The 23,289-nt window shown below is 49.1% G+C and overlaps 1 protein-coding gene across 1 annotated transcript in view; it reads right to left on the bottom strand.

Moving 5' to 3' along the window:
• The window catches only part of ARHGAP40 (Rho GTPase activating protein 40), a 46,803-nt gene that overhangs the window by 5,845 nt on the left and 17,669 nt on the right, over positions 1–23,289 (bottom strand). Inside the window, exons 2-11 of the mRNA XM_064382433.1 lie at positions 19,349–19,551; positions 15,699–15,919; positions 13,952–14,027; positions 13,100–13,248; positions 8,359–8,524; positions 7,630–7,721; positions 6,988–7,065; positions 5,789–5,948; positions 3,361–3,443; positions 1,117–1,323 (exon numbers count right to left, since the gene is read on the bottom strand). Of these exons, the coding sequence (XP_064238503.1) occupies positions 1,117–1,323; positions 3,361–3,443; positions 5,789–5,948; positions 6,988–7,065; positions 7,630–7,721; positions 8,359–8,524; positions 13,100–13,248; positions 13,952–14,027; positions 15,699–15,919; positions 19,349–19,551 (1,435 nt within the window). The remainder of the gene's footprint in view (positions 1–1,116; positions 1,324–3,360; positions 3,444–5,788; positions 5,949–6,987; positions 7,066–7,629; positions 7,722–8,358; positions 8,525–13,099; positions 13,249–13,951; positions 14,028–15,698; positions 15,920–19,348; positions 19,552–23,289) is intronic.

Raw genomic sequence — 23,289 nt, 5'->3', positions numbered from 1 at the left:
TTGGTGTGTTTAGAACACAGAAGAGTGCCCAGGCAGGGTCAGAGAGAAACTGGGAACAGGGAGAGAGGACTTCACTTGCTGGTTTCTGGAATAGGAAATCTAACCTAATGACTTCATGGAAGGAGAGAAGGATAGGAGGAAGGACTGTGGGTGGATGGGTGGGTAGATAGTTGGATAGATGCATGGTTGGGTAGATGGGTGGGTGGATGATGGTAGATAGAGAGATGCATGGTTGGGTAGATGGGTGGGGGGATGTATGGGTATATAGTTTGATAGATGCATGGTTGCGTAGATGGGTGGATGCATAGGTGAATGGTGGATGGATGGATTGGTAGATAAGTTGGAGGAGTTGATGGATGGATGGGTGGGTAGGTAGATGGGTGGGGGGACAGGTGGGTGGGTGAGTTGGTGGGTGATGGGCAGTTGCATAAATGGATGGGTGGGTGGGTGGAGTGGGTGGACGGATGGATGGGTGGGTGGATGGGAGAGTGAATGGAAGGATGAATGAACAGATGGAGGGAAGAGGCTACACATCTCTAGGTGAGAAAGTCACCTGGTCAGCAGTGGTAGATGACGCTACCTTGTGTTCACAGCAGTCTCAAGAGCTGGAGGGGTCTCAGTGCTGGGGGCACCATGCATGCTGACACTGCAGAGGGGGCCTCGCTCCTCCTCTGGCTCCTCCCCTTGCTGTCACTTGTTACTCAGGGCAAAGCTTACAGTGGGGGCAGGAGGCAGGGGTATCCGTTATCTGGCTCCGGGCTCTGTCTTAGGCAGGCCCTGTGATCCTGAGCCTCAGGGATGGGGCTTTCTCAGCAGCATAAAAGCTTTGATGTGAAGGAATTATTTGCACAAGTTGGGGGAACTCTTGCAATCTGGGGTAGACCAGATGGCAGCAGACTGACTGAGAGGCGTGGCAGTGGAGACAGAAAGTGAAGATTCTTCTTCCTGGTCACTGAAGCAGGGGGAAGAAGAGAACACAGGCCTGTGCAGAGCCCAGCAAAGGTCCTGGCAGGGACACACAAGGGAACTGAAAGGACAATGTCCAGGTTCCTGAAGGGCAGGGCGGCAGGGCAGCTTTACGCAGAGGAGGGGTGCCCAGCACCCAGCAGCACTCACCGTCCACAGCAGATCCTGGTAGTGCACCATTATCTGCACCACCTCAGCTGCCCCCTCTGCCAGCTGCTTCTCCTTGCCTTTGGGGAGCTTGGGCGGCCGCCCTTGGTGCAGAAAGAGGTTAGGGGCCATCACAGTGGAGACATTCCACAGAGTCATCTTGTTGTGCTGTTCCCGGGCCACCACCTTCCTGAGGAATTCCAGCAGTGCCTGGGGAAGGGTGCAAAACATCCCTCAAATCTCAGCCTATCCCTGGCGCCTCCCATCCCTATCCCCAGGGCATCCTGATGCATGACAAAGGGGCGCTAGAAAGAAGCCAGGAGCTGTGAAGGCAGCAAGAGGCGCTCCCGTTCCAGCTGTGCCACCAGCCCACTCTGTGACCTCTACGTGTCTCCGTTTCCTGCTCTGCAGTGTGTCCAATACTCTTTCCCTCCCCTGCTCCCTCAGAGACTAATGAGACATCTGGGTCAGACTTCGACTTCCCGGTAGAAAAGGGCCACAGGTCTGGAATACGGGTCATTTCCTGGTGAGGCCCAGGACAACTCCTTCTTTCTGGAGTCTGGATCTACCCAAAAACAAAGGAAAGAATAGGGAAGCAGAGATGCTGGGAAGAGCAGGGGAGGTGATGAGAGCTACCATTTACTATATATTCTTTGTGCTCTGGGCCTTTAGTTGGTACATCTCATTTAATCCTCACAGCAACTCTATAAGGTAGCTCTTTTTTTTTTTTTTTTTGAGTCAGAGTGGCATGATCTTGGCTCAGCTCAGTAACCTCTGCCTCCTAGGTTCAAGCGACATTCTCGCCTCAGCCTCCCAAGTAGCTGGGATTACGAGTGTGCACCACCATACCCAGCTAATTTTCATATTTTTAGTAAAGACAAGGTTTCACCATGTTGGCCAGGCTGGTCCTGAACTCCTGACCTCAAGTGATCCTCCTGCCTTGGCCTCCCAAAGTGCTGGGATTACAGGTGTGAGCCACTGCGCCTAGCCAAGGTAGCTCTTACTATTATATAGAGAAGGAAACAAGCTTGGAGAATGTGCCAAGGGTCACACAGTCAGTAAGGACAAAGAGATGGAGTGAAGAAGGGAGGGAAGGATGGATGGATGAAGAGAGAAAGGATGAATACATGAATGGATGAAGATAAATGGGTAGAGGAAGGAAGAATAAATGGAAGGGAGGTGGGAAGGAGGGAGGGAGGGAGGGAAGGAGGGGGAAGGGAGGAAGGAGGGAGCGAGGATAGGAAGAGAAGACACATATTGAGTACCTTGCAAAGCATCTTCTACCCCATGATTCTTCATGGGTTAGCTTTTATAATTTCCAAAAAAATTAGACAAGATGCTGTTAATGCTATTATCATCCTCTGTTTACTGAAAAGGAAGCAGAAATTCAAACAGGAAGACCCCAGGGCTCCTCACAGGCTGACCCTGGAGGCTCATCTTGAGTCTGATGGAAGAACAGCCAAGAGGATACAGGGAGCTGGGCCAAGGCTGAGCATCCGCTCCCATACGACAAGGGGAATTTGGTAAGGGTTTGTTTCCCAAACTGGTTCCACAAGGAACACCAGTGCTGTGCAATGCTTTCCACAACAAAAGAGGTCCGTGATCAACTGCATTTGGAGAGTGCTGCATACGCTAATCACACTTGGAGATTCTCTCAAAGCCTCCGTATGCCAAAGGCTCCGAGAGGTCCTGGGGACGAAAATATTCTTTTTTGTTGGGGAGGCAGGAACGGAGTTTCACTCTTGTCGCCCAGGCTGGAGTGCAATGGCACGATCTTGGCTCACCACAACCTCCACCTCCTGGGTTCAAGAGTCGCTGAATGAATGAATGAATGAGTATATTTGGAGCATGACTGGCTGTGGGTTGAAGTGGCAGAGTGGCTGAAGGAATGAATGAATGAGTGAGCACATTTGGAGCATGACTGTGGCTGTGGGCTGAGGTGGCAGAGTGGCTGAAGGAATGAATGAATGAGTGAGCACATTTGGAGCATGACTGTGGCTGTGGGCTGAGGTGGCAGAGTGGCTGAAGGAATGAATGAATGAGTGAGCACATTTGGAGCATGACTGTGGCTGTGGGCTGAGGTGGCAGAGTGGCTGAATGAATGAATGAATGAGTGAGCACATTTGGAGCATGACTGTGGTTGTGGGCTGAAGTGGCAGAGTGGCCGAATGAATGAATGAATGAATGAGCACATTTGGAGGCTGTGGGCTGAGGTGGAGAGTGGCGGTGGTGCATGGTAACTCTTACCTTCAAGGCATTTCTGTTGGGTTCTGGGAGGATGAGGATGAGCAGATGAAGAACCTGCAGGCGCTGCTTCAGGTCGGGGATGTCTGCGGGAAGGGAGGGGCGTCAGTTTCCATGGGAGGCTCAGGGACTCTCCCTCCCTCAGTCTGGTCTCTTCCTGGGGAAATTCCAGAGCTGGAAAGTCAGGGGACAGCCAGGAACCCTTTTTTATAAGGTGTGGGACTGTTTCCTTGTCTAATGTTGGTTCAGACAGAGTCCTGCCCAGTGCTGGTGGAGAGGGTCACTTGCTATACTTCGTGTAACGACATAAACACGCAAATGCTGCACACGCCCAGATATGCAGTCCAAGGCTACAGCCCAAGGTCAGAGATGCAATCAACCAGCAAATCACCCTTAGGAGGGGAGACAAATAGCTCAATGGGCCGAGATAGAAGGTTTCTTGAAACCCTCTGTGTTGTGAGGGTTGAAAATGAAAAGCTGTCTCACACCTGGTGTTAGGATCTCCAGGGAGAGGAGGTGGGTAGGAGGAGGTAGTAGTTATAGATTCAGAGAAGGAGTTCACCAGAGCCAGACAACACCTAGCAGCTGAGAGATGGCTGGAACCTGGAGAGGAGCTGCATACGAGACACGGAGGCTGAGCATCCCGGGCGCCAAGCCTACGATCCTTCCTTCCTTCCTTCCTTCCTTCCTTCCCTCCCTCCCTCCCTCCTTCCTTCTTTCCTTCCTTCCTTCCTACAAATATCTATCAAGTACCTATCAGGTGCCTATGATCCCGTATGACTAACCTTTTTTCCTTCCTTCCTTTCTGCCTGCCTGCCTGCCTGCCTGCCTGCCTTCCTTCCTTCCTTCCTTTCTTCCTTCCTTCCTTCCTTCCTTCCCTCCCTCCCTCCACCCCTTCTCAACACATATCTATCAAGTACCTATCAGGTGCTGTGCTCAGTCCAGGAACCTGAAACACAGTAGTGAAGGAAGAAAACAGTCGCAGGCTCGTGGAGCTTACATTTCAGAGAGGAGACACAATACACAGCAAAGAAAAAATCAGAGGAGTGACAGGCATCCCTGTGTCATTGCAGAGGCTGGCAGGCAGCAAGGTGGCACATGGGGTCACGGACGGCCCCTCGCTGGCACTGACAGCCCGCTGAAACTTGAATGGCAGGAAGCAGCCAAATGAGGGCGGAAGGAGGTTCCACTCCCAGGCAGCAGCAAGCGCAGAGGCCCGGGGAAGGAAAAAGGAGGGGAACAGCAAAGCAGGTGAGCCTGGCTGACAGCGGGGAAGAAGGGGGCCAGGAGGGAAGGGGACTAGAAACAGGCAGGACCTCAGCCAGAGCAGGTGGGCCCAGTAAGGGGTGGGAGCTTATTACAAGAGTGTTGTGGAGGGCGGGAAACAGCGCAGGGAAGGGATCTGATTTATGTTTTACAATGAGGTTGAGGCCAGGCCTGATGGTTCATGCCTGTAATCTCATCCCTTTGGGAGGCCGAAGTGGGAGGACTGCTTGAGGCCAGGAGTTTGACACTAGCCTGGCCAACATAGCGTGACCCCCATCTCTACAAAAAAAATTTGAACAAGTATGTCAGGCATGGTCTCATGTGCCTATATTCTTAGCTACTTGGGAGGTTGAGGCAGGAGAATCACTTGAACCCAAGAGTTCAAGGATGCAGTGAGCTAGGATCATGCTGCACTCCACCCTGGGTGACAGAGCAAGACCCCGTCTCCAAAAACAAACAAACAAAATGAAACACTGAGGTTGTCGGAATCAAAGGACCCAGAGGACCTCTCAGGATCCCTGTCCCTAGCTTGGGGGTGGAAACCAGACTGCCGGAGCCTTGAAGCTTTTTGGAGAATTCGGAGAGACAGGGAGTACCTCACAGTCACGAGTGAGATCTCAGGAGAGTTGCTTTACTTTTTTGAGAAAAATAAAAGTGACTATGTTTGCACACTGTGGGTTGTGAAGAAGTCCAGACAGGAATATATATATATGCAGACTATAAATGCAGCAAGGTCCATGCAATACACGCTGATCTGCAGACGTGCACACAGATGGACATGCACAAACATGCGTGCCCACAGATACACAGGTAGACGACAGTGATAAGCTCGACCCTATGGATGTCAAGATGTGAAGGAAACTGGTCCGCTCATCCACGTGGGAACTAATAGGGGCTTGGTATGCAAAACCTTAGCCTCCCCTCCTCACACACATGCACTTGCACACATGCCATACAACACATACAGGACACGCGTGCACATGCGTATGCACACACACTGGGCGCACATGCTCGGACCTGTGTCTTCCCCATCAGTTGGACATTTCTGGAACAGACATTTCCAGGAACAGGGAATCCTGCCTTTGCACGGCTTCCCCTCTCCAACCAAGACCAGTGACATCCAACCCTCCATCCCTGCACCTGCTAAGGGCTCGGGCACACTCACTGGGCACCACGGCGAAGGCCGGGAGGTACTCAGCTGTGAGCAAAGGCGTCGGCAGCTTCCGGATGAACCTTTTGAGCAAATCGGAGGCGTCATTGTGATGAACCTCGTCCCAGCTAAAAAGGCCAGTGTAGAAATCTCTCTCCAGCTTCTGTTCCAGCCCCTACAGCAAGGAGGGGCATGAAAACACAGTTGACCCAGGGCTTCCATAGAATAGGAACACTTTTACCCTGTTGGTGGGAGTGTTAATTAGTTCAACCATTGTGGAAGACAGTGTGGTGATTCCTCAAGGATCTAGAAATAGAAATTTGACCCAGCAATCTCATTACTGGGTATACACCCAAAGGATTATAAATCGTTCTTTTATAAAGACACATGCTCATGTATGTTCATTGCAGCACTGTTTACAATAGCAAAGACTTGGAACCAACCCAAATGCCCATCAATGATAGACTGGACAAGGAAAATATGGCACATATACACCATGGAGTACTATGCAGCCATAACAAAGTGATGAGTTCCTGTCCTTTGTAGGACATGGATGAATCTGGAAACCATCATTCCCAGCAAACTGACACAAGAACAGAAAATCAAACACCACATGTTCTCACTCATAGCCAGGTGTTGAACAATGAGAACACATGGACACAGGGAGTGAAGCATCACACACTGGGGTCTGTTGGGGGAAGGGCTAGGGGAGGGACAGCAGGAGGCGGGGAGGTAGGGGAGGGATAACATGGGGAGAAAATCCAGATACAGGTGACAGGGGAATGGAGGCAGCAAACCACCTTGCCATGTATGTACCTATGCAACAATCCTGCATGATCTGCATGGACCTCAGAACCTAAAGTACAAAAATAAAATAAAATAAAAAGAAGAAGTTGCTCTGCCGCTTTTCTAGGGCTCGGTTTCCTCATCTGCAAAGTGGGGACAAGAGCACCTCCCTCATGGGGTTGATGTGAGGACGAAATGGCCTAATGTGTGTGCCACTGAGCACGGAGCTCTGCTCATTAAACGCTGGTGGTCTACACTCTCCGCCACCATGCTAATCCTGTTACCTTCAGCCTCTCAAACCCTTGACCCACACAGAGACCAAAGACAGATCACTGGCAAGCCAGAGACTGGGTTCTCTCCTGGCTTAACACACATGTGAGGATCGGGGAGACACAGCCTCGGTGAAGCGGGGAAAGCCAAATCATTACCTTGACCCTGGCCTGGGATCCGGGCACCCTGAGAATGCCTTCCATGTCCAGTCCTCTCTTTTCCAAACAGGACAGCAGCTGTCAGAGAGAGAGAAACCAGAATTTAACCAGGAACTGCGGGTGTGTTTGTCTCCCATGAAAATCAGAAAGAGGAGTACCGGGAGAAGGGTTTCCCTCAAAATAATAATAGTTTTCGTGACCACTTCCATGAGCCAGGCATTCTGAAAGTCTTATATACATTTTTCTCATTTGGAGGAGGATACTGTTATTATCATCCCAATTTACAGATATTGAAAGGGAGGCTCAGGAAAGTTCAAAAATCCACCCTTGACTTTAAGATTCAGAAATTGAAAAGAAAAGAAAAATCCACTCTAAGGATTACTTGAGGCCAGGAGTTTGAGACCAGCTTGGGCAACACAGTGAGACCCTGTCTCTACAAAAAAGTTAAGACAAAAATTTATAAAATAAAAACAAAAATCCACTCTAGGTCTCCGAGCTAGCAAGTAACAGAGCCAGAATTTGAACCCAGGTCTTCCTGATTCTAAAGCCCATCCTCTCACCCCTTTGCTACCTGTCTCCTGACAATGTCCCCCAGAGCCAGCCTCTGATGGATTAAATAAACCCAAGCTGGGGACGACTTACGGCTTGAAGGACCAGCGGGACCTGCGTGCTGGGGAGGACTTTGTGGTCAGCTTCCAGCAGGCTGTCAAGGGACACGCCAAAGAGGCGAGTTTCTGCAGGAAGTCAAAGAGCAGAAGGTGTATTTCACTTCCTGGAACCACCATTGGGCTCTGACCTGCAAGTCCTTCTGGGCAACTAGAATCAGACCTCTTTTCCTGTGGAAGGACTGAGCTCTGTAGAGAATGGCTGGATCCGAACCTCTCCTCTTGAGCAGAACATCTGGCCTCAGCAGTAACGAAAACACTACTGCTGAGGAGATATGTCTCAGAGCAGAAAATCTCAGCTGGATAAGGAAGTATTGAAAGGGTTGGGCATCGTGGCTCACGCCTATAATCCCAGCACTTTGGGAGACCAAGGCAGGCGGATCACGAGGTCAAGAGATCAAAACCATCCTGGCCAACATGGTGAAACCCCATCTCTACTAAAAGTACAAAAAATTAGCTGGGCATGGTGGTATGTGCCTGTAGTCCCAGCTACTCGGGAGGCTGAGGTAGGAGAACTGCTTGAACCTGGGAGGCAGAGGTTGCATTGAGCCGAGATCGCACCACTGGCAGCAGAGCGAGACTCTGTCTCAAAAAAAAAAAAAAAAAAAAAATGCTGAGTATGTCTTGGTGGGAGAGTCCGTGTGCAGCTCCCTATGAGAAACCAGGACTGTGGCCACAAAGCTTTCCCCGGGCTGCGGCTGCTCACCTGCCGCTTTCCACTTCCCCGCCTTGCTCCTCTTCAGGTCCAAGCCAAGGACGTCACACAGTGCGGTCAGCTCTATGAGGGCCAGAGAAGGCACCTTTCTCATATCCTGCAGGGACAAGTCCCCTATCCTCGTCACACCAAGTCTGCCTTTGGGGATGGTGAACTTCTATTAACAGAGAGGGAAGTTAAAGACAATTTGTCAGGCCGTGTGTCTGATGTGTATTTTGGGGCTCCCTCATTTCCCCTGGGCATTTAGGCAGCAGGAAGAGCGGCGTGGATGAGAGCAGGTGCTCGGGAGTCCATCCTCAAGTCAAGTCCAAGCTCCACCTCTTGCAAACGAGCTGACATTCTGAGCCTTTGATTCTTCATCCATAATCATAAAATAGAGCCTACCTCAGGAGGTTTTTGTGTGTTTGTTTGTTTGTTTGGAGACACAGTCTTGCTGTGTTGCCCAAGCTGGAGTACAGTGGCATGAACATTGCTCACTGCAGCCTCAATCTCCTGGACTCAATCGATCCTCCTGCCTCAACCTCCTGAGTAGCTGGGACTACAGGTGCGCACCACGACACCTGGCTAATCTTTGTATTTTTTGTAGAGACAAGGTTTCCCTATGTTGCCCAGGCTTGTCTCAAACACCTAGGCTCAAGCATTTCTCCCAGCCTCCCAAAGTTCTGGAATTACAACCGTGAGCCACTGCAACAGCCTCATAAGATTTTTGTGGGAGCAAATGAGCTAATGGATATAAAGTGCTTAGCACAGTCCCAAGCACATAGCGAAGCCCCAGGAAACGGAGGCTGTTTTCACTGCCTGCCCTCCCACAAGAGGGCCTGGAGGAGAGCGATCACTCCAGGGGCCTGTTATTATTATTGCTTCTACTCTTGCCTTTATTCCTCTCCCTCACCGGGTCTGTCTCCAGCCTTGGCCATGCCACCGGCAGAAATAAAGAATGCTCAACTGTGCCATCTAGAGGCCACCTTGGGAATCAGCAGGCAGGTCCTGGCTTTCCTCCTCCCAAGGTTCGAAGGCAAGCAGGAGGGCAGGGCTTGCTCAGCACTGCTTGGAGGGCGTGATCAGACCACTTCCCAGTGCTCAAAGGGAAAGGAATAGTAATTGATACTAACTGATACTTATAATATGGTCTAGTGCTTGGGGCATGGGCTACCGAGTCATATCTCCTGGGTTCAAATCCTGACTTTATCTGTGAGTGTGGGCAAATAATTTTACCTGTGTGCTCATCTGCAAAATGGAACTGATAACAGTATCTACTTCACAAGACTGTTGGTGAGATTAAATTCAATAAACCATATGAAACATGGTGCCTGACACATAGTGAGTACTCAATACTTATTATGACTACTTTTTAGTTTATTTACACAACTATCACCAACTTAATAGAATGAAATTAAATCAAATATGTGAAGTACTTGGCGTAATGCCTAGTGTGTGGTAAAAGATCAATATGTGATTTCTTTAGCATTATTATTACTCAGAGAAGGGTCTTGCTCTGCTGCCCAGGCCGAAGTGCAGGGGCACAATCACAGCTCACTGTAACCTTGAACTCCTGGGCTCAAGCAATCCTCCTGCCCCAGCCTCCTGAGTAGCTAAGATTACAGGTGCACATCACCAAACCCAACTTTTTTTTTTTTTTTGAGACGGAGTCTCACTCTGCTGCCCAGGCTTGAGTGCAGTGGCATGATCTCCGCTCACTGCAACCTCTGTCTCCGAGGTTCAAGCAATTCTCCTGCCTCTACCTCCCAAGTAGCTGGGATTATAGATGTGCACTACCACACCCAGCTAATTTTTGTGTTTTTAGTAGAGATGGGTTTTCACCACGTTGGCCCAGCAGGTCTCAAACTCCTGATCTCAAGTCATCCACCCACCTTGGCCTCCCAAAGTGCTGGGATTATAGGCATGAGCCACCATGCCTGGCCCACACCCAATTATTTTTTAAAATTTTTTGTAGAGATGGGGTCTTGCTATGTTGTCCAGGTTGGTCTCGAACTTCTGGCCTTGAGTGATCTTCCCACCTCAGTCTTCCAAAGTGCCAGGATTACAGGTGTACACCATCATACCTGACCCTTTAGCATGATTAATTATCAACATTCATAATTTAATGGAGAAAAATTACCAAGGAAGACGCCAAGAGAATTTTGAATATTAATTATCTCTGATGTTTTAGAAATAGAAACTCATTATTTAAAAATTTTAGACCGGGTGCGTTGGTTCACACCTGTAATCCTAACACTTTGGGAGGCTGAGGTGGGTGGATCACCTGAGGTCAGGAGTTCAAGACTGGCCTGGCCAACGTGGTGAAATCCCTTCTCTACTAAAAATACAAAAATTAGCTGGGCATGGTGGCACGTGCCTGTAATCACAGCTACTCAGGAGGCAGAGACATGAGAATCACTTGAACATGGGAGGTGGAGGTTGTAGTGAGCCAAGGTTTCGCCACTGCACTCCAGCCTGGGCAACAGAGTGAGATTGTCTCAAAAATACATAAATTAATTAAATAAATAAAAGTGTTATTTGGTGTACTATGACTATGGAAGATACTGTCACTGAGATAAACTAGGTATAGAGTATGTGGGAGCTCTGTTTTTGCAACTTCTTGTGGGCCTAAAAGTATTAAAAGTAAAAAGTTTAAAAGGAAATTCACAAATTCAAATTCAATTTGAATGAGTGAAAGTACTCTCACATTGGAACAGAGGCTACTGCAGGGGGTGGGGCCTATTTCCTAAGCAGTAGAGAGTAGTGATCAGTTGGGAAGGCTCTGGGATCAGGCTGCCAGGTGTTCCAGTCCTGGTCTTTGCATGACAATTCTGCATTTCCCTCTCTGGGAGCCATGATATTGTTTGGCTCTGCCCCCCACCAAATCTCATCTTGAATTCCCATGTGTTGTGGGAGGGACCATGTGGGAGGTAATTGAATTATGGGGGCAGGTGTTTCCTGGGCTGTTCTCGTGATATTGAATAAGTCTCACAAGATCGGACGGTTTTAAAAAGGGGAGTTTCCCTGCACAAGCTCTCTTCTCTTGTCTGCCGCCATGTGAGACATGCCTTTCATCTTCTGCCATGATTGTGAGGCCTCCCTGCCACGTGGAACTGTAAGTCCATTAAACCTCTTTCATGCCTTTATCACAGCATGAAAACAGACTAATACGTGCCACTTCTCTTCTTGTTTTCTTTTTCTTTTTTTTTTTTAGAGACAGGATCTTGCTCTGTGGCCCAGGCTGGAGAGCAGTGGTGCAATCATAGCTCACTGCAGCTTCAACCTCCCAGGTACAAGTGATCCTCCTGCCTCCCGAGCGGCTAAGACTACAGACCTGAACCATCAAGCCTGGCTACTTCAAAAATTTCTTGTAGATATATGTATTGTTATGTTTCTCAGGCTAGTCTCAAACTCCTAGACTCAAGCAATCCTCTCACCCTGGCCTCCCAAAGTGCTGAGATTATAGTCGTGAGCCACTGTGCCTGGCCCTATGTCTCTTTTTTTTCTATTATACAGTCAGGGAGAAATGAGGGCACTGGAAGCCTTGGAAACAATGCCCTGGGTTAGGGCAGCCCTCAGTAAAATGTTACCTAAGATTACATCAACTACATCACCACGTAGTCAACGAAGAAACACTTCCTTTAGTAACAGTGGGACTGTGAAAGACTATTTTCACTCCATGAGAGAAGTCAGAATAGTGGTTATTCTGTGGAGAAGGGGATTACCTGGGAAGGGCATGGGGGAGCTCAAGGGGTGGTGGGGCAGGATTTTTCTTTCTTTTTTTTCCATATTACAAGTTGTCAAGCAAGGGAGGAAGTTTCTGTACTGATTTGGTGGTATTTACACAGGTATACATGCCAAACTGTACATGGTAATTATCTGAACTATAACTCAGTTAACAGTGAGTTCTAGTTCAATCTTTAAAAACCTAGCAATGATTACATCCTATTTGGAAGGAACTATGCTGGGATAGTCAAATATTTGGGGGAAATAAAACAGCCAGGTGCAGTGGCTCATACCTATAATCCCAGCACTTTGGGAGGCTAAGGCTGGAGGATTGCTTGAGCCCAGGAGTTTGAGACCAGCCTGGGCAATGTAGGATGAACCTAACTCTAAAAAATTTTTTTAATTAGCTCGGCATGGTGGCATGCAACTGTAGTCCTAGCTACTTGGGAAACAGATGCGAGGATAGCTTGAGCCTGGGAGGTTGAGGCTGCAGTGAGCTGAGATGGCACCGCTGCACTCTCGCCTGTGTGACAGAGCAAGACCTTGTCTCAAAGAATAAAGGAAGAGAAAAAGAAAGAGAAAGGAAGGAAGGAAGAGAAAGAAGAAAGAAAAGAAAGAAAGAAAGAAAGAAAGAAAGAAAGAAAGAAAGAAAGAAAGAAAGAAGGAAAGAAAGAAAATGTTAGGTCCCTCTCTGTCACTCCAGGCACTAAAATTAATTTTAAAAGTAACTAGAAAACCATACGTTGATGGACAGCTATAAGCTTGCTGGAGGAGGGAGGGCTTTCTAAGGATAAAAACAAAGAGCATGAAGACAATCCTGACAGGCCTGCTGAACTATAAGCACCCTGCTCCCCAGTCCTTCACACCCAGCGGTCACTCAGTAAATATTTGTGGTACGAATTAAATGAATGAATGATTCAACAACTTCTGTGCTGGGTGCCTGTCAGTGTGGAAGGTGTGAAGAGATAGGTGTTGGTGCCTGAGCACAGGTGGACCTAGCCACCAGCCCTCTGGACAGCGTACTCACTGGCAGGGAACACTTGCCCCAGGCAGAGGCGCCTCCTGGTGACAAGCTGCTCCTCTGCAGGAGAACAGCAGCTTGTTCTGAGTAGGCAGAGTCCATGTTGAAGGCTTCTTCCCTCCCAGCCTGCTCCAGCAGCTCCCCAGGCTCTGCTGCTGCAGGGGAAACAAAGCAGAAAGGCAGTGAGAACTGGCTACCAGGAAGCAAGTGCTGGGGTTCGGGACTTAGGCCCTTAGTCCTAAGAAGTGATCTCCCAGGCTCAAGTTCAAAGCCCCAGGATCAAATCATTAGGTTTAGGACTCAGGCTTATTGCCCAGGAAGTGATTTTCTAGCTAAGACCCTCACTGCCCCAGGAAGGGATTTCCTAGCTGTGGCCCATTGCCCCCAGGAAGTGATTTCCTAGCTAAGACCCTCCCTGCCCTACGAAGTGATTTCCTAGCTAAGGCCCATTACCCCAGAAAGTGAATTCCTAGCTAAGACCCTCACTGCCCCAGGAAGTGATTTCCTAGCTAAGGCCCATTACCCCAGGAAGTGAATTCCTAGCTAAGACCCTCACTGCCCCAGAAAGTGATTTCCCAGCTAAGACCCACTGCCCCCAGGAAGTGATTTCCTACTTAAGGCCAATTGCCCAGGAAGAGATTTTTCCCATCTTGAGGCCCATGGGCCTGATGGCAACAGCTCACTTAAGGGCCCAGCCTGTCCCCTCAGGGCTCCTCCCGACTGCCCTTGAGCAGGGAAGGCAGGGAGTCAGCAGGAAGAGGGAAATGCTGGGAGGTGCTCACCTTCTCTTACTTCACAGAGCAGCCCTTTGTGCAGCCTAGGAGATTCTCAGCGCCCTGGAGAATGAAGACCACTTACCTGGAGGAGATTTAGAGGCCCCGGAACTCAGCTGGGCCCATTTCATACTGGAGTCCCCATTCTCAGATGACATTTTCTATGCAAATTACAGACAGTGCCCAATTAGTCGTGTGGGAAGCAGACAATGCTCGCATAACCCTGGGAGATAGGAGCCACTCACAACCCCTTTACACAGATGGAGCCACTGAAGGCCAGAAGCTGAGTTACCTGCTCAAGGTCCCTCAGTGGCTAAGTCGGGGAATGGGCACTGGGGCCCAAGTCTGGCTAGCTCCAATGCCTGTGGTTTTAATCACTGTGCTATGCCACTTCAGAGCTGCTCCAAGAAAGATGATGCCCACAACCTATCATCAGGCTTCAAGTGTCAGCAGGGCACATAGTGACAATAAAAAAGTATTTTGTACTGATAATGAGGTAAGAGGTGGGACTTTGGCTGAAACAAGGAAGAAGCAAAAACACCTCTCCATAAGACATGCCCACAGTGCCATGACAGTTTACCATTGCCATGGCAACGCTTGGAAATTACTGCCCCTTTTCTAGAAATTTCTGAATAACTCACCCCTTAATTTGCATGTAATTAAAAGGCAGAACTGCTCCCGCCCTGCCACTCTGGACACACTGTACGGGGTGGCCCTGCTCTGCAGGAGCAGTCACGGCCCTATATCACTGCCACCTCCATAAAGTTGTTTTCTTCTACCACCAGCTCACTCTTGAATTCTTTCCTGAGTGAAACCAAAACCTTCCAGAGCTAAACCCCAGTTTTGGGGCTTGTCTGCCCTGCATCAGTAACAATTATATAGGAGGAACCTAGGCTTTCAGGCTCACCCAAGCACACACAGTGGCAACAGGCATATATATATGCAGGGGCGTGCATGGCAGATGAAGACCTACATGTCCCTACAGACATAGCGGAGGGCAGGAAGACATATATGTGCAAACCCATGTACTCTAAATACACACTCACATACCAACATACACCCCAACACACACACCCCAACACACACATACACCAACATATACAGCAACATACGCACCAACACACAAACACACACCAAGCACACACATACCAACACACACACCCCAACACATGCACACACACACACCCCAATGCACACTCACCCCAACACACACTTTCCCCAACACACACACCCCAACACCATCACACACATACACCCCAACACACACACACCCAACATCAACACATACACTCCAACACACAGCCAACACACACACCCCAACACATGCACACACCCCAACACACACACAAACCCCCAACACACACCCCAACATATGCACACACCCAACACACACCCCAACACATGCACATACACACCCCAACATACACACACCCAACACACACCCCAACATACACATACACCCAACACACACCCCAACACATGCACACACACACCCCCAACACACACACATCCCAACACACCCAAACACACACACCCAACACACGCACACACCCCAACATACACACCCCAACACACACCCCAACATACACACACACCCAACACACACCCCAACACATGCACACACACACACCCCAACACACACATCCCAACACACCCCAACACACACGCCCAACACACACCACCCCCCAACACACACACCCCAACACATGCACACACCCCAACACACACACCCCAACATAGCCCTGCAGCAGAATCACTGCATCTCTCAGGCTGCGGTGGCAGCACAGAGACCCCAGTCAGACAGGGTCTGCAGCAACTCATATGCCACTCACCCCTGAATTGAAGACCCCAAAGACATCCCTGACATCTCTCACAGGTGCCTTTTGTCGTCTTCGCAGTGAGCGAGTATAGATGTCCAGCCGGCGGCACACAGCAGCCACCTGGGTCTGTGTCAGGGTGGACAGGAGTTCCTGGTGATCACCGTCCAAGCCCAGGCCACCAAGGAGGCCCAACAGGCCTGTGTCCTGCAGCCACTGGGATTCAGCTTCCCCTTCTGCCAATGGAAGTGAAACCCAGATGAACACACACACCTCTGCACTCGGCCACACATGCTAACCAAAGCTCCGCGTGGAAGCACACACTCACCTGGACACAGGAGTTCCTGCATATGATTGTGAGACCTATGAACACCAACCAGGCTCTTTGGGGGAGAAGATCTAATGAGCCATCTGAGAATTGGGGGTGTGGTGGAGGGGTACTGATGGCATTAGCCAGTGTGTGGATGTCAACCCATAACATAGCAATCCCTGGCAAACAGAGCTGGCTGAAGAAGGGCGCCACATGTTCTGATTTTGGACCCACTTCTCTCCGAAGTAATGAATCCACTTCTCCAAAATCTGGCAGAGACCACCACAGGGTCACATGGTGTCCCCTTGGGAAGTTGGTGCTGGGAGTCGATGTCCCCTTGCGAAGTCCTCCATTTCAAGACCCTGTTGGTGTTGGAATTGTCCCTTTGACTGTGCTTCCTAAGGAAACTGTCATAGTCCCATAGCAAAACCATTAATTGGAATGGGAGGGTGTGTTGAGACTGCAGGATCTCGGATCCTGCCTCCAGGGATTCTGCTCCAGGAATTCAGACCTCGAGCCTGAGAATCTGCACTTGGAATATCTTCCTCAGATTATTCTAATGCAATAGGGTCTTCAGATCACACTTGAGAAACACTAGCCTTATCGTGGAGGAAATGGACCAGGGCTCGTACGAGAGTTCAACTGGAAGTTGAACACATGTGCCAGAGGATTGGTAGTTGTACCCAGTGCTGACCAAGTTAGACAACAAGGTAATAGTTGCTTTTAAAAGCCCAAACAAAACTACTTTTATGGCAGCCCAGGGTGTGCAAATAAGCCAAGTCTTCCCGCAACATTTTCCCTGCACTTGGGAACCAGAACAGATGCCTCCAGGGCAGCCACAGTGTTGCGGGTCCATTTCTGACTTGTGCTTGCTGGAGGTACTGATTCTATCACAATACCAGACATTTTTTTGTTTGTACAGGATCCTTTCAATGAGCCACTATTTCTTGAAATTCACCTACCACCTTTGTAATTTTTATCTGTATCTAATTATCCCTGTAAAATTCCTTACGAAATATATTCCCTTAATCACGGGCTACATTTTTCACTTAAAAAATCATTTTAAAAGGAAACAAGATCCCCACCATAAATGGAGCATCCGTCATCACCTGCCGTGAGTAGACATTGATGGGAAAAATAAATTATTAACAATCCTTCTGGTTCAAGTTGGTGTCTAAATAAAAAGAAAAGATGGCCGGTCACGGTGGCTCACGCCTATAATCCCAGCACTTTGGGAGCCAAGGTGGGCAGATCACCCAAGATTAGGAGTTCGAGACCAGCCTGGCCAGCATGGCAATACCCCACCTCTACTAAAAATACAAAAATTAGGTGGGTGTGGTGGTGAATGCCAGTAGTCCCAGGTACTTGGGAGGCTAAGGCAGGAGAATCACTTGAACCCAGGAGGTGGAGTTTGCAGTGAGCCAAGATTGCTCCACTGCACTCCATCCTGGGCGACAGAGTGAAACTCCATCTCAAAAATCAAACAAATAAATAAATAAATAAGAAAGAAAGGAGGAAGAAAAACAACCTTGGCTCCATGCTACTCAGGATCCCTCTGCCCTGTGAGTCTAAAAAAGCTCCTGTGTTTATTTAGTTGCCCAAAGTGGCTCCTCTCTGACCCACTCTGACTCCGCTCCCTCTGTGTTGTTGGAAATTAGATTGCTGGTCACATCATGACGCCAGACAGGTCACATGGAGGATATCTAACGCAGGGCATCTCCTGAAACCACTTCAAGTGTCACCGTGGATTTTTTTTACATTCCACACTTGGAGGCTCTGCCTGTGACTATTAAGCCCTTAGAAGGTCTGCATCACCACGTGGTCTGTTTTGCCAACCAGGGGCAAGCCCAGCTGAGTTAATTATATGCCAAACCAGGAAGGGTTCCACATGAGCCCTTTCATTCCCTCATGTGCTGAACAAGTAAGGATGGAGGACGGGAATGTGCTTGGCTCTGTTCTAGGCACTGTGGACACAGCAATGAAAAGGGCTGATGATGTCCCTGGCCTCATGGAAGTTACATTCTAGTGGGGTCACAGACGCATGCACAGTAAAGTGCGCTAGGTAATGTCAGGCAGTGATCGTTGCTGTAGCAGTGAATAAAGTAGGGGAGGGGCTAGAGAGTGATGGGCAGGGGTGCTGTTTTATGTAGGAAAGCTTGTGAAGACCTCTCTGAGGAGGTGACATTTGAGCCCCGTCCTGATGGGAGAGAAAAAGTCGTGCAGATGCCTGGGCAAGACCATTTTAGGCCAAGGGAGCAGTGAGGACAAAGGACTTAAGGCAGGAAAGTGCTTTCATGGTCAAAGACCAGCAAGGAGGCCTGAGGGCAGAAGTAGAGTGACAGCTAGCCAGGGTGGAAGGAGAAGAGGCAGAGAGGAGGCGTGAAGCCAATTTTGTAAAGCCTGGTAAGTTACGAACTGGTGGCTTTATTACACGTCCCCAAATTCTTTGACTCTCACTCCATCAAAAGGTGGAGTCTAATTCCCATCCCCTTGAACATAGCTACATGCAGGGCAATAGAATGCAGCAGAAGCAATGATGTCTTTCTTCTAAAACTGGGTCATAAACAGCAAGACAGCTTCTACCCAGCTCTCTCTCTTGGTCTTGTGCTTGGAACACAGCTGCCATGCTGTGAGGAAGCCCAGGCCACATGTGGAGGCCTCATGCAGGTATTCCAGATGATAATCCCAGATGAGGCCCCCTGATGATCACATCCATCACCAGACACATAGATGAGCAATCTTCTGAGATGACTCCAGCCCCAGCCACCATTTGATTGTAACTGCATGAGAGACCCTGAGCAAGAACTGCCTAGCTGAACCCAGTCAACCCTCCAACAGCGAGGTTTAGTAATAGTCATAACAATTAATTATTGTTGCATTATGCTGCTAAGTTTGAGGTGGTTTCCTACGTAGTAGTGGATAATAGGGGCACATAATTGCCTATTACTCTGAGATAGATGGAGAGATATTTGAGGATTTTGAGCAGACGGCTTAGAATTTCCCTAGAACGTTAGCTCCATAGATAAGAAACTGTTTTGTGTTCATTGTTGTATCCCCAGTGCTTAAACAGTGCCTGGTGCATAATAGGCACTCCATAAATATTTCCTGAAGGACTCACTCTGAGGAGGGACATAATCTAATTTGCATTACTAAAAGATTGTCTTGACTGTGGCATGGAGGACAGGCAGTAAGGAGCACAGGTGAAGTCGGGAGAGCAGTGAAGAGGATACTGCACCAGTCCAGGCAACAGAGAAAATGCTGTCATGTTCTGGTTCATGTCTGGATCCTCTCACACTTCTCTGTCTGGAATCAAGCCCTCCCACTACCCCTATAGGCCCCAGCCAGGGTCCCTCACCCTCTGGAAGCTGGCCTTCATTCCCACCACTGTCCTCTTCCCTCAGCTCATCCCTCTGTTGGATCCGTTCCACCTCCATCCAAAAGCTGTCCATGCTGGAGCTCTCCGCTGAGGACATCCGGGAGTGGGAACAGCCAGCAGGGCGTGGTCGCAGGGGATTCTTCTGGGGAAGCTGATTCATTCGGCCCGAGGAGGGGACAGAGCTGTAGCAAGTGGGGAAGGTGCAGGGAGATCAGGTCTGTGCTGAGGCTTGTGGCTTTCCAGAAATCAGCCTGGGGCCCCTGGGGGCTGAGAAAGCTTCCCAGGCATGTTTTTCAGGGTGATCTCAGCAAATTGACTGGTGACCCCTCACCCCTGTGGGATCCTTGGAAACCAGTGATGCTGCAGGGGACAGAGACCACTGCTTGCTTCTACCTTCTTGGTCAAGGCGAACAGGCTTGGACATACATATAGTAGAGGCAGCATTCACAAGAGGAGACTAAACACCAGACCAGGTGAGGAAATGACAGGGCAGTGCCTCATGATCAAACTGAATTTTTACCCAGAGCGTCTCCTGTCTTCTTCCCTCACACCTCCTCCTTTGTGAGCCTGGCTGCCAAGCCCTGCTTGTATCACGGGAGCACCTCGTCTCCTCCCCTTTCCCAGCCAGCTCTGATTAGGGCAAGTACCTGATCACAGAGGCACTATGCATCACTGAGCCAATCTCATTCCCTCAAGGTGTTGAACCAAGGACAGAGGGGTCAGTATCAGGCACATGAACTAGAAGCCGGATGGGGCTGGAGGGGTGGGAGTGGCCAGTCTTCCAAGAGAAGCAGAGAGGGGTGCCTCTGCAGCCATGGAGGGATATGGGGTGACCTAAGCTTGATTTTACAGGTCCCAGTTGCAGCCTCTCTTGATCCACGCTATGTAGTTTACCCCTAGAGCCCCAACTCCTACATCCTTCCCTTTAATCCCCCTCTTCTTCCCAAACTACACTGAATGAACTTCTGCTTCATGCAATCAAAAAATCTCAGAGTAAGACACTGCAAGTTTCCTGGTCCATATAAATGAAGTCCAGGACTTCAGAAGAGCTTAAGAACAAAATGTCTCTGCTGCCGGTCCAAATCCTTGAGAAATGGTGGGGTTGGTCATAATGACAAAAATACTAGACTGGAATCTCCTAGACCTTGACACGTTAGCAAATAGACCGCAAACTACCCCTGCCAGAAGAGAGGGAAGAAATCCATTTTCCCAGTTTCCGCAAATAGGAAAAATGCATATTCTGCAAGTTCTATAGGTATTTAAGTGCCCACGTGGAAACAAACAAAAGGCGAAGGAAACCCATAAACATCGGTGGTTTGAACTGTCCTGTTAAAAAAGAAGATTAGGCCGGGCGCAGTGGCTCATGCCTGTAATCCCAGCACTTTGGGAGGCCAAGGCGGGTGGATCACCTGCGGTCAGGAGTTTGAGACCGGCCTGGCCAACATGGTGAACCCACAAAAAATTAGCCAGGTGAGATGGTGGACACCTGTAATCCCAGCTACTTGGGAGACTGAGGCAGGAGAATCGCTTGAACCCAGGAGGCAGAGGTTGCAGTGAGCCGAGATTGCGCCATTGCACTCCAGCCTGGGCAACGAGAGCAAAACTCCATCTAAAAAAATAAAATAAAAATAAATAAAAAAGAAGACTCATTTGGATTAAAAAGGGAAAGCCATCCACATGCTGACTTTGTTTTAATTATGGTTTTCTGTTTTTGTTTTGTTTGTTCATTTTTGTTTTGTTGAGACAAGGTCTGCTTCTGTGGCCCAGGCTGGAGTGCAGTGGCGTGATACAATTCACTGCAACCTCCGCCTCCCAGGCTCAAGCCATCCTCCCACTTCAGACTCCTGAGTAGCTGGAACTACAGGCACATGTCACCATGCCTGGCTAATTTTTGTATTTCTCATAGACAGGGTTTTTGCCATGTTACCCAGGCTGGTCTCAACCTCCTAGGCTCAAGCAATCCACCTGCCTTTGCTTCCTAAAGTACTGGGATTACAGGAGTGAGCCATTGAGCCCAGCCTTAAAACATACTTTTGTTAGCTATATTTTCCATTATAAAATCAATATACAGTAATTGTAAAAACTCCCAGCAATGCAGAAGTGAGCAAAGTAGAAAATCAATCATTCTCCTGTGACAACGACCGCATTTTCCATGCTAACACTTCGGTGTGCAGACATCTCATATTTCTCCCCAGGCATACTTCACCTAAAGGCATACATATGGTAGAGGCAGCACTCACAAGAGGAGATTAAACACCAGGACGGGTGAGGAAATGGCAAGGCAGTCCCTCACGGATCCCACTGAATTTTCACCCAGAGTATCTCCTGTCTCCTTCCCTCACACCTCCGCCTCCTCCTATGTGAGTCTGGCTGCCAAGCCCTGGTTTTCCTGTTGGTATCACAGGAGCACCTCATCTTTTACCCTCTCCCAACAAACTTTGAATAGAGCAAGTACCTGAGCACAGAGGCGTCATGCATCACTGAGCTAATCTCATTCTCTCAAGGTGTTGAGTCAGTATCAGGCACATGAACTGGAAGCCGTGTGGGGCTGGAGGGGCTGGAGTAGCCCCTCAGTGGACGTTGTTTTGGGCTCATGTGAGCCAAGACACCGAACTCAAGTCCTCCACCAGCCCCACAAGCATCCCATGCACGCTAAGCATTTGATAGCTCTTTGCTGAGGAGCTGGATGCTCACAGGAGGGTCCCCACACAGTGCGTTTACTTGAAATATCCCCATCTCCTTTTGATGGAGGTTTGGGTTGTTTCTATTTGTCAATATCACAAGTAATACCATCTGGTACCTTTGCTCCTTTGTACAGTAGGAGAGAATCCTAGAAGTAGAATTGCTGAATCAAAGGGTTTTTGAAATCTTGCCACGTTGCCTCCAAAAAAGGGCTATTTTACTGGATTTTTGTTTGTTTGTTTGTTTGTTTTGACTTTACCCCTGCTGTCTGCTTAGCCCCCCTTGTGGATCCCGTGCCCTGGAGTCCCTGAGGCTGTATTTTACCCTCTGCCTATGACCTTACTCACTGTTGTCCCCCAACTTTCTGGAGGTGTAACCCAGGACTTAGGGCCGGCTCCATGGCTGTGTGACCTGTGCAGTCACACAGGGCCCGGGTGTAAAAGCAGCCCACACTTGGTTCAGGGCTCAACTGTCATCATCTCAAAATTCTTCACAACGTTTGAGTGAGGGGCCCATGTTCTCTTTGCACATGACCTGTCCTGCCGGGATTTTACCATAGACCCGAGCTTGTGACTTCCTCCCAAGCATCCTGCCCACACGGAGCTCAACTCTGAGTCATAAACAATTCCATCCCGAAACAGACTCAGAATGTAGGAAAGCAAAGACACCTCCGATCAGCCAAAGCCGGAAAAAAGGGACAGGGCACAACCTCCTGGCGACATCTCGAGCATCTGCAGAAGCTTCCCTGGACACCAAGTCTCAGTTAATTATAAAATTGGCTGTTCCGCTCTATTTACGCTTCTTGAGAAAACTGCTAGTCACTGCCTCCTGCGAATCTGCTCGGCACCCCATGCTGGGGGCACAGCTCTGTTTCTTTGGTTGCTTTGCGATTCGCTTTGAAATTACTGGCATCTGTGTGTTTTCGTGACAATTTGAAAACCGCAGCAACCAAACCAAAGCAAAATTGTCAACACTATCAGCATTTGATAGCTAAGCAGTGAGGGGGCAGCAATTATTTCTTTGGATGAACATTCCGAGGAGGTCAGAGAGGGGCACAGGAAAGAACAGAAATAAAATGAAACACCCACGGTGCTGAAGGTGTAATTGCTCCAACATCACATTTTGCAGCGTGGTGGTGAGCGGGGTACCCCCTTTTAGGAAGAGAATGATAGGAAGAGAACACATCCATAAAATGTGTTCAGAGCCTCACAAATACAGCTGATGTTTTGTTTCCAGCG

The sequence above is a fragment of the Aotus nancymaae genome, unplaced genomic scaffold, assembly GCF_030222135.1.
Source record: "Aotus nancymaae isolate 86718 unplaced genomic scaffold, 86718_ANA_hifiasm-v0.15.2.pri h1tg000029l, whole genome shotgun sequence".
Classification (NCBI taxonomy): Eukaryota; Metazoa; Chordata; class Mammalia; order Primates; family Aotidae; genus Aotus; species Aotus nancymaae.
Note: the sequence above shows the minus strand (reverse complement) of the source record. Positions and strands in the feature narration are given on the sequence as shown.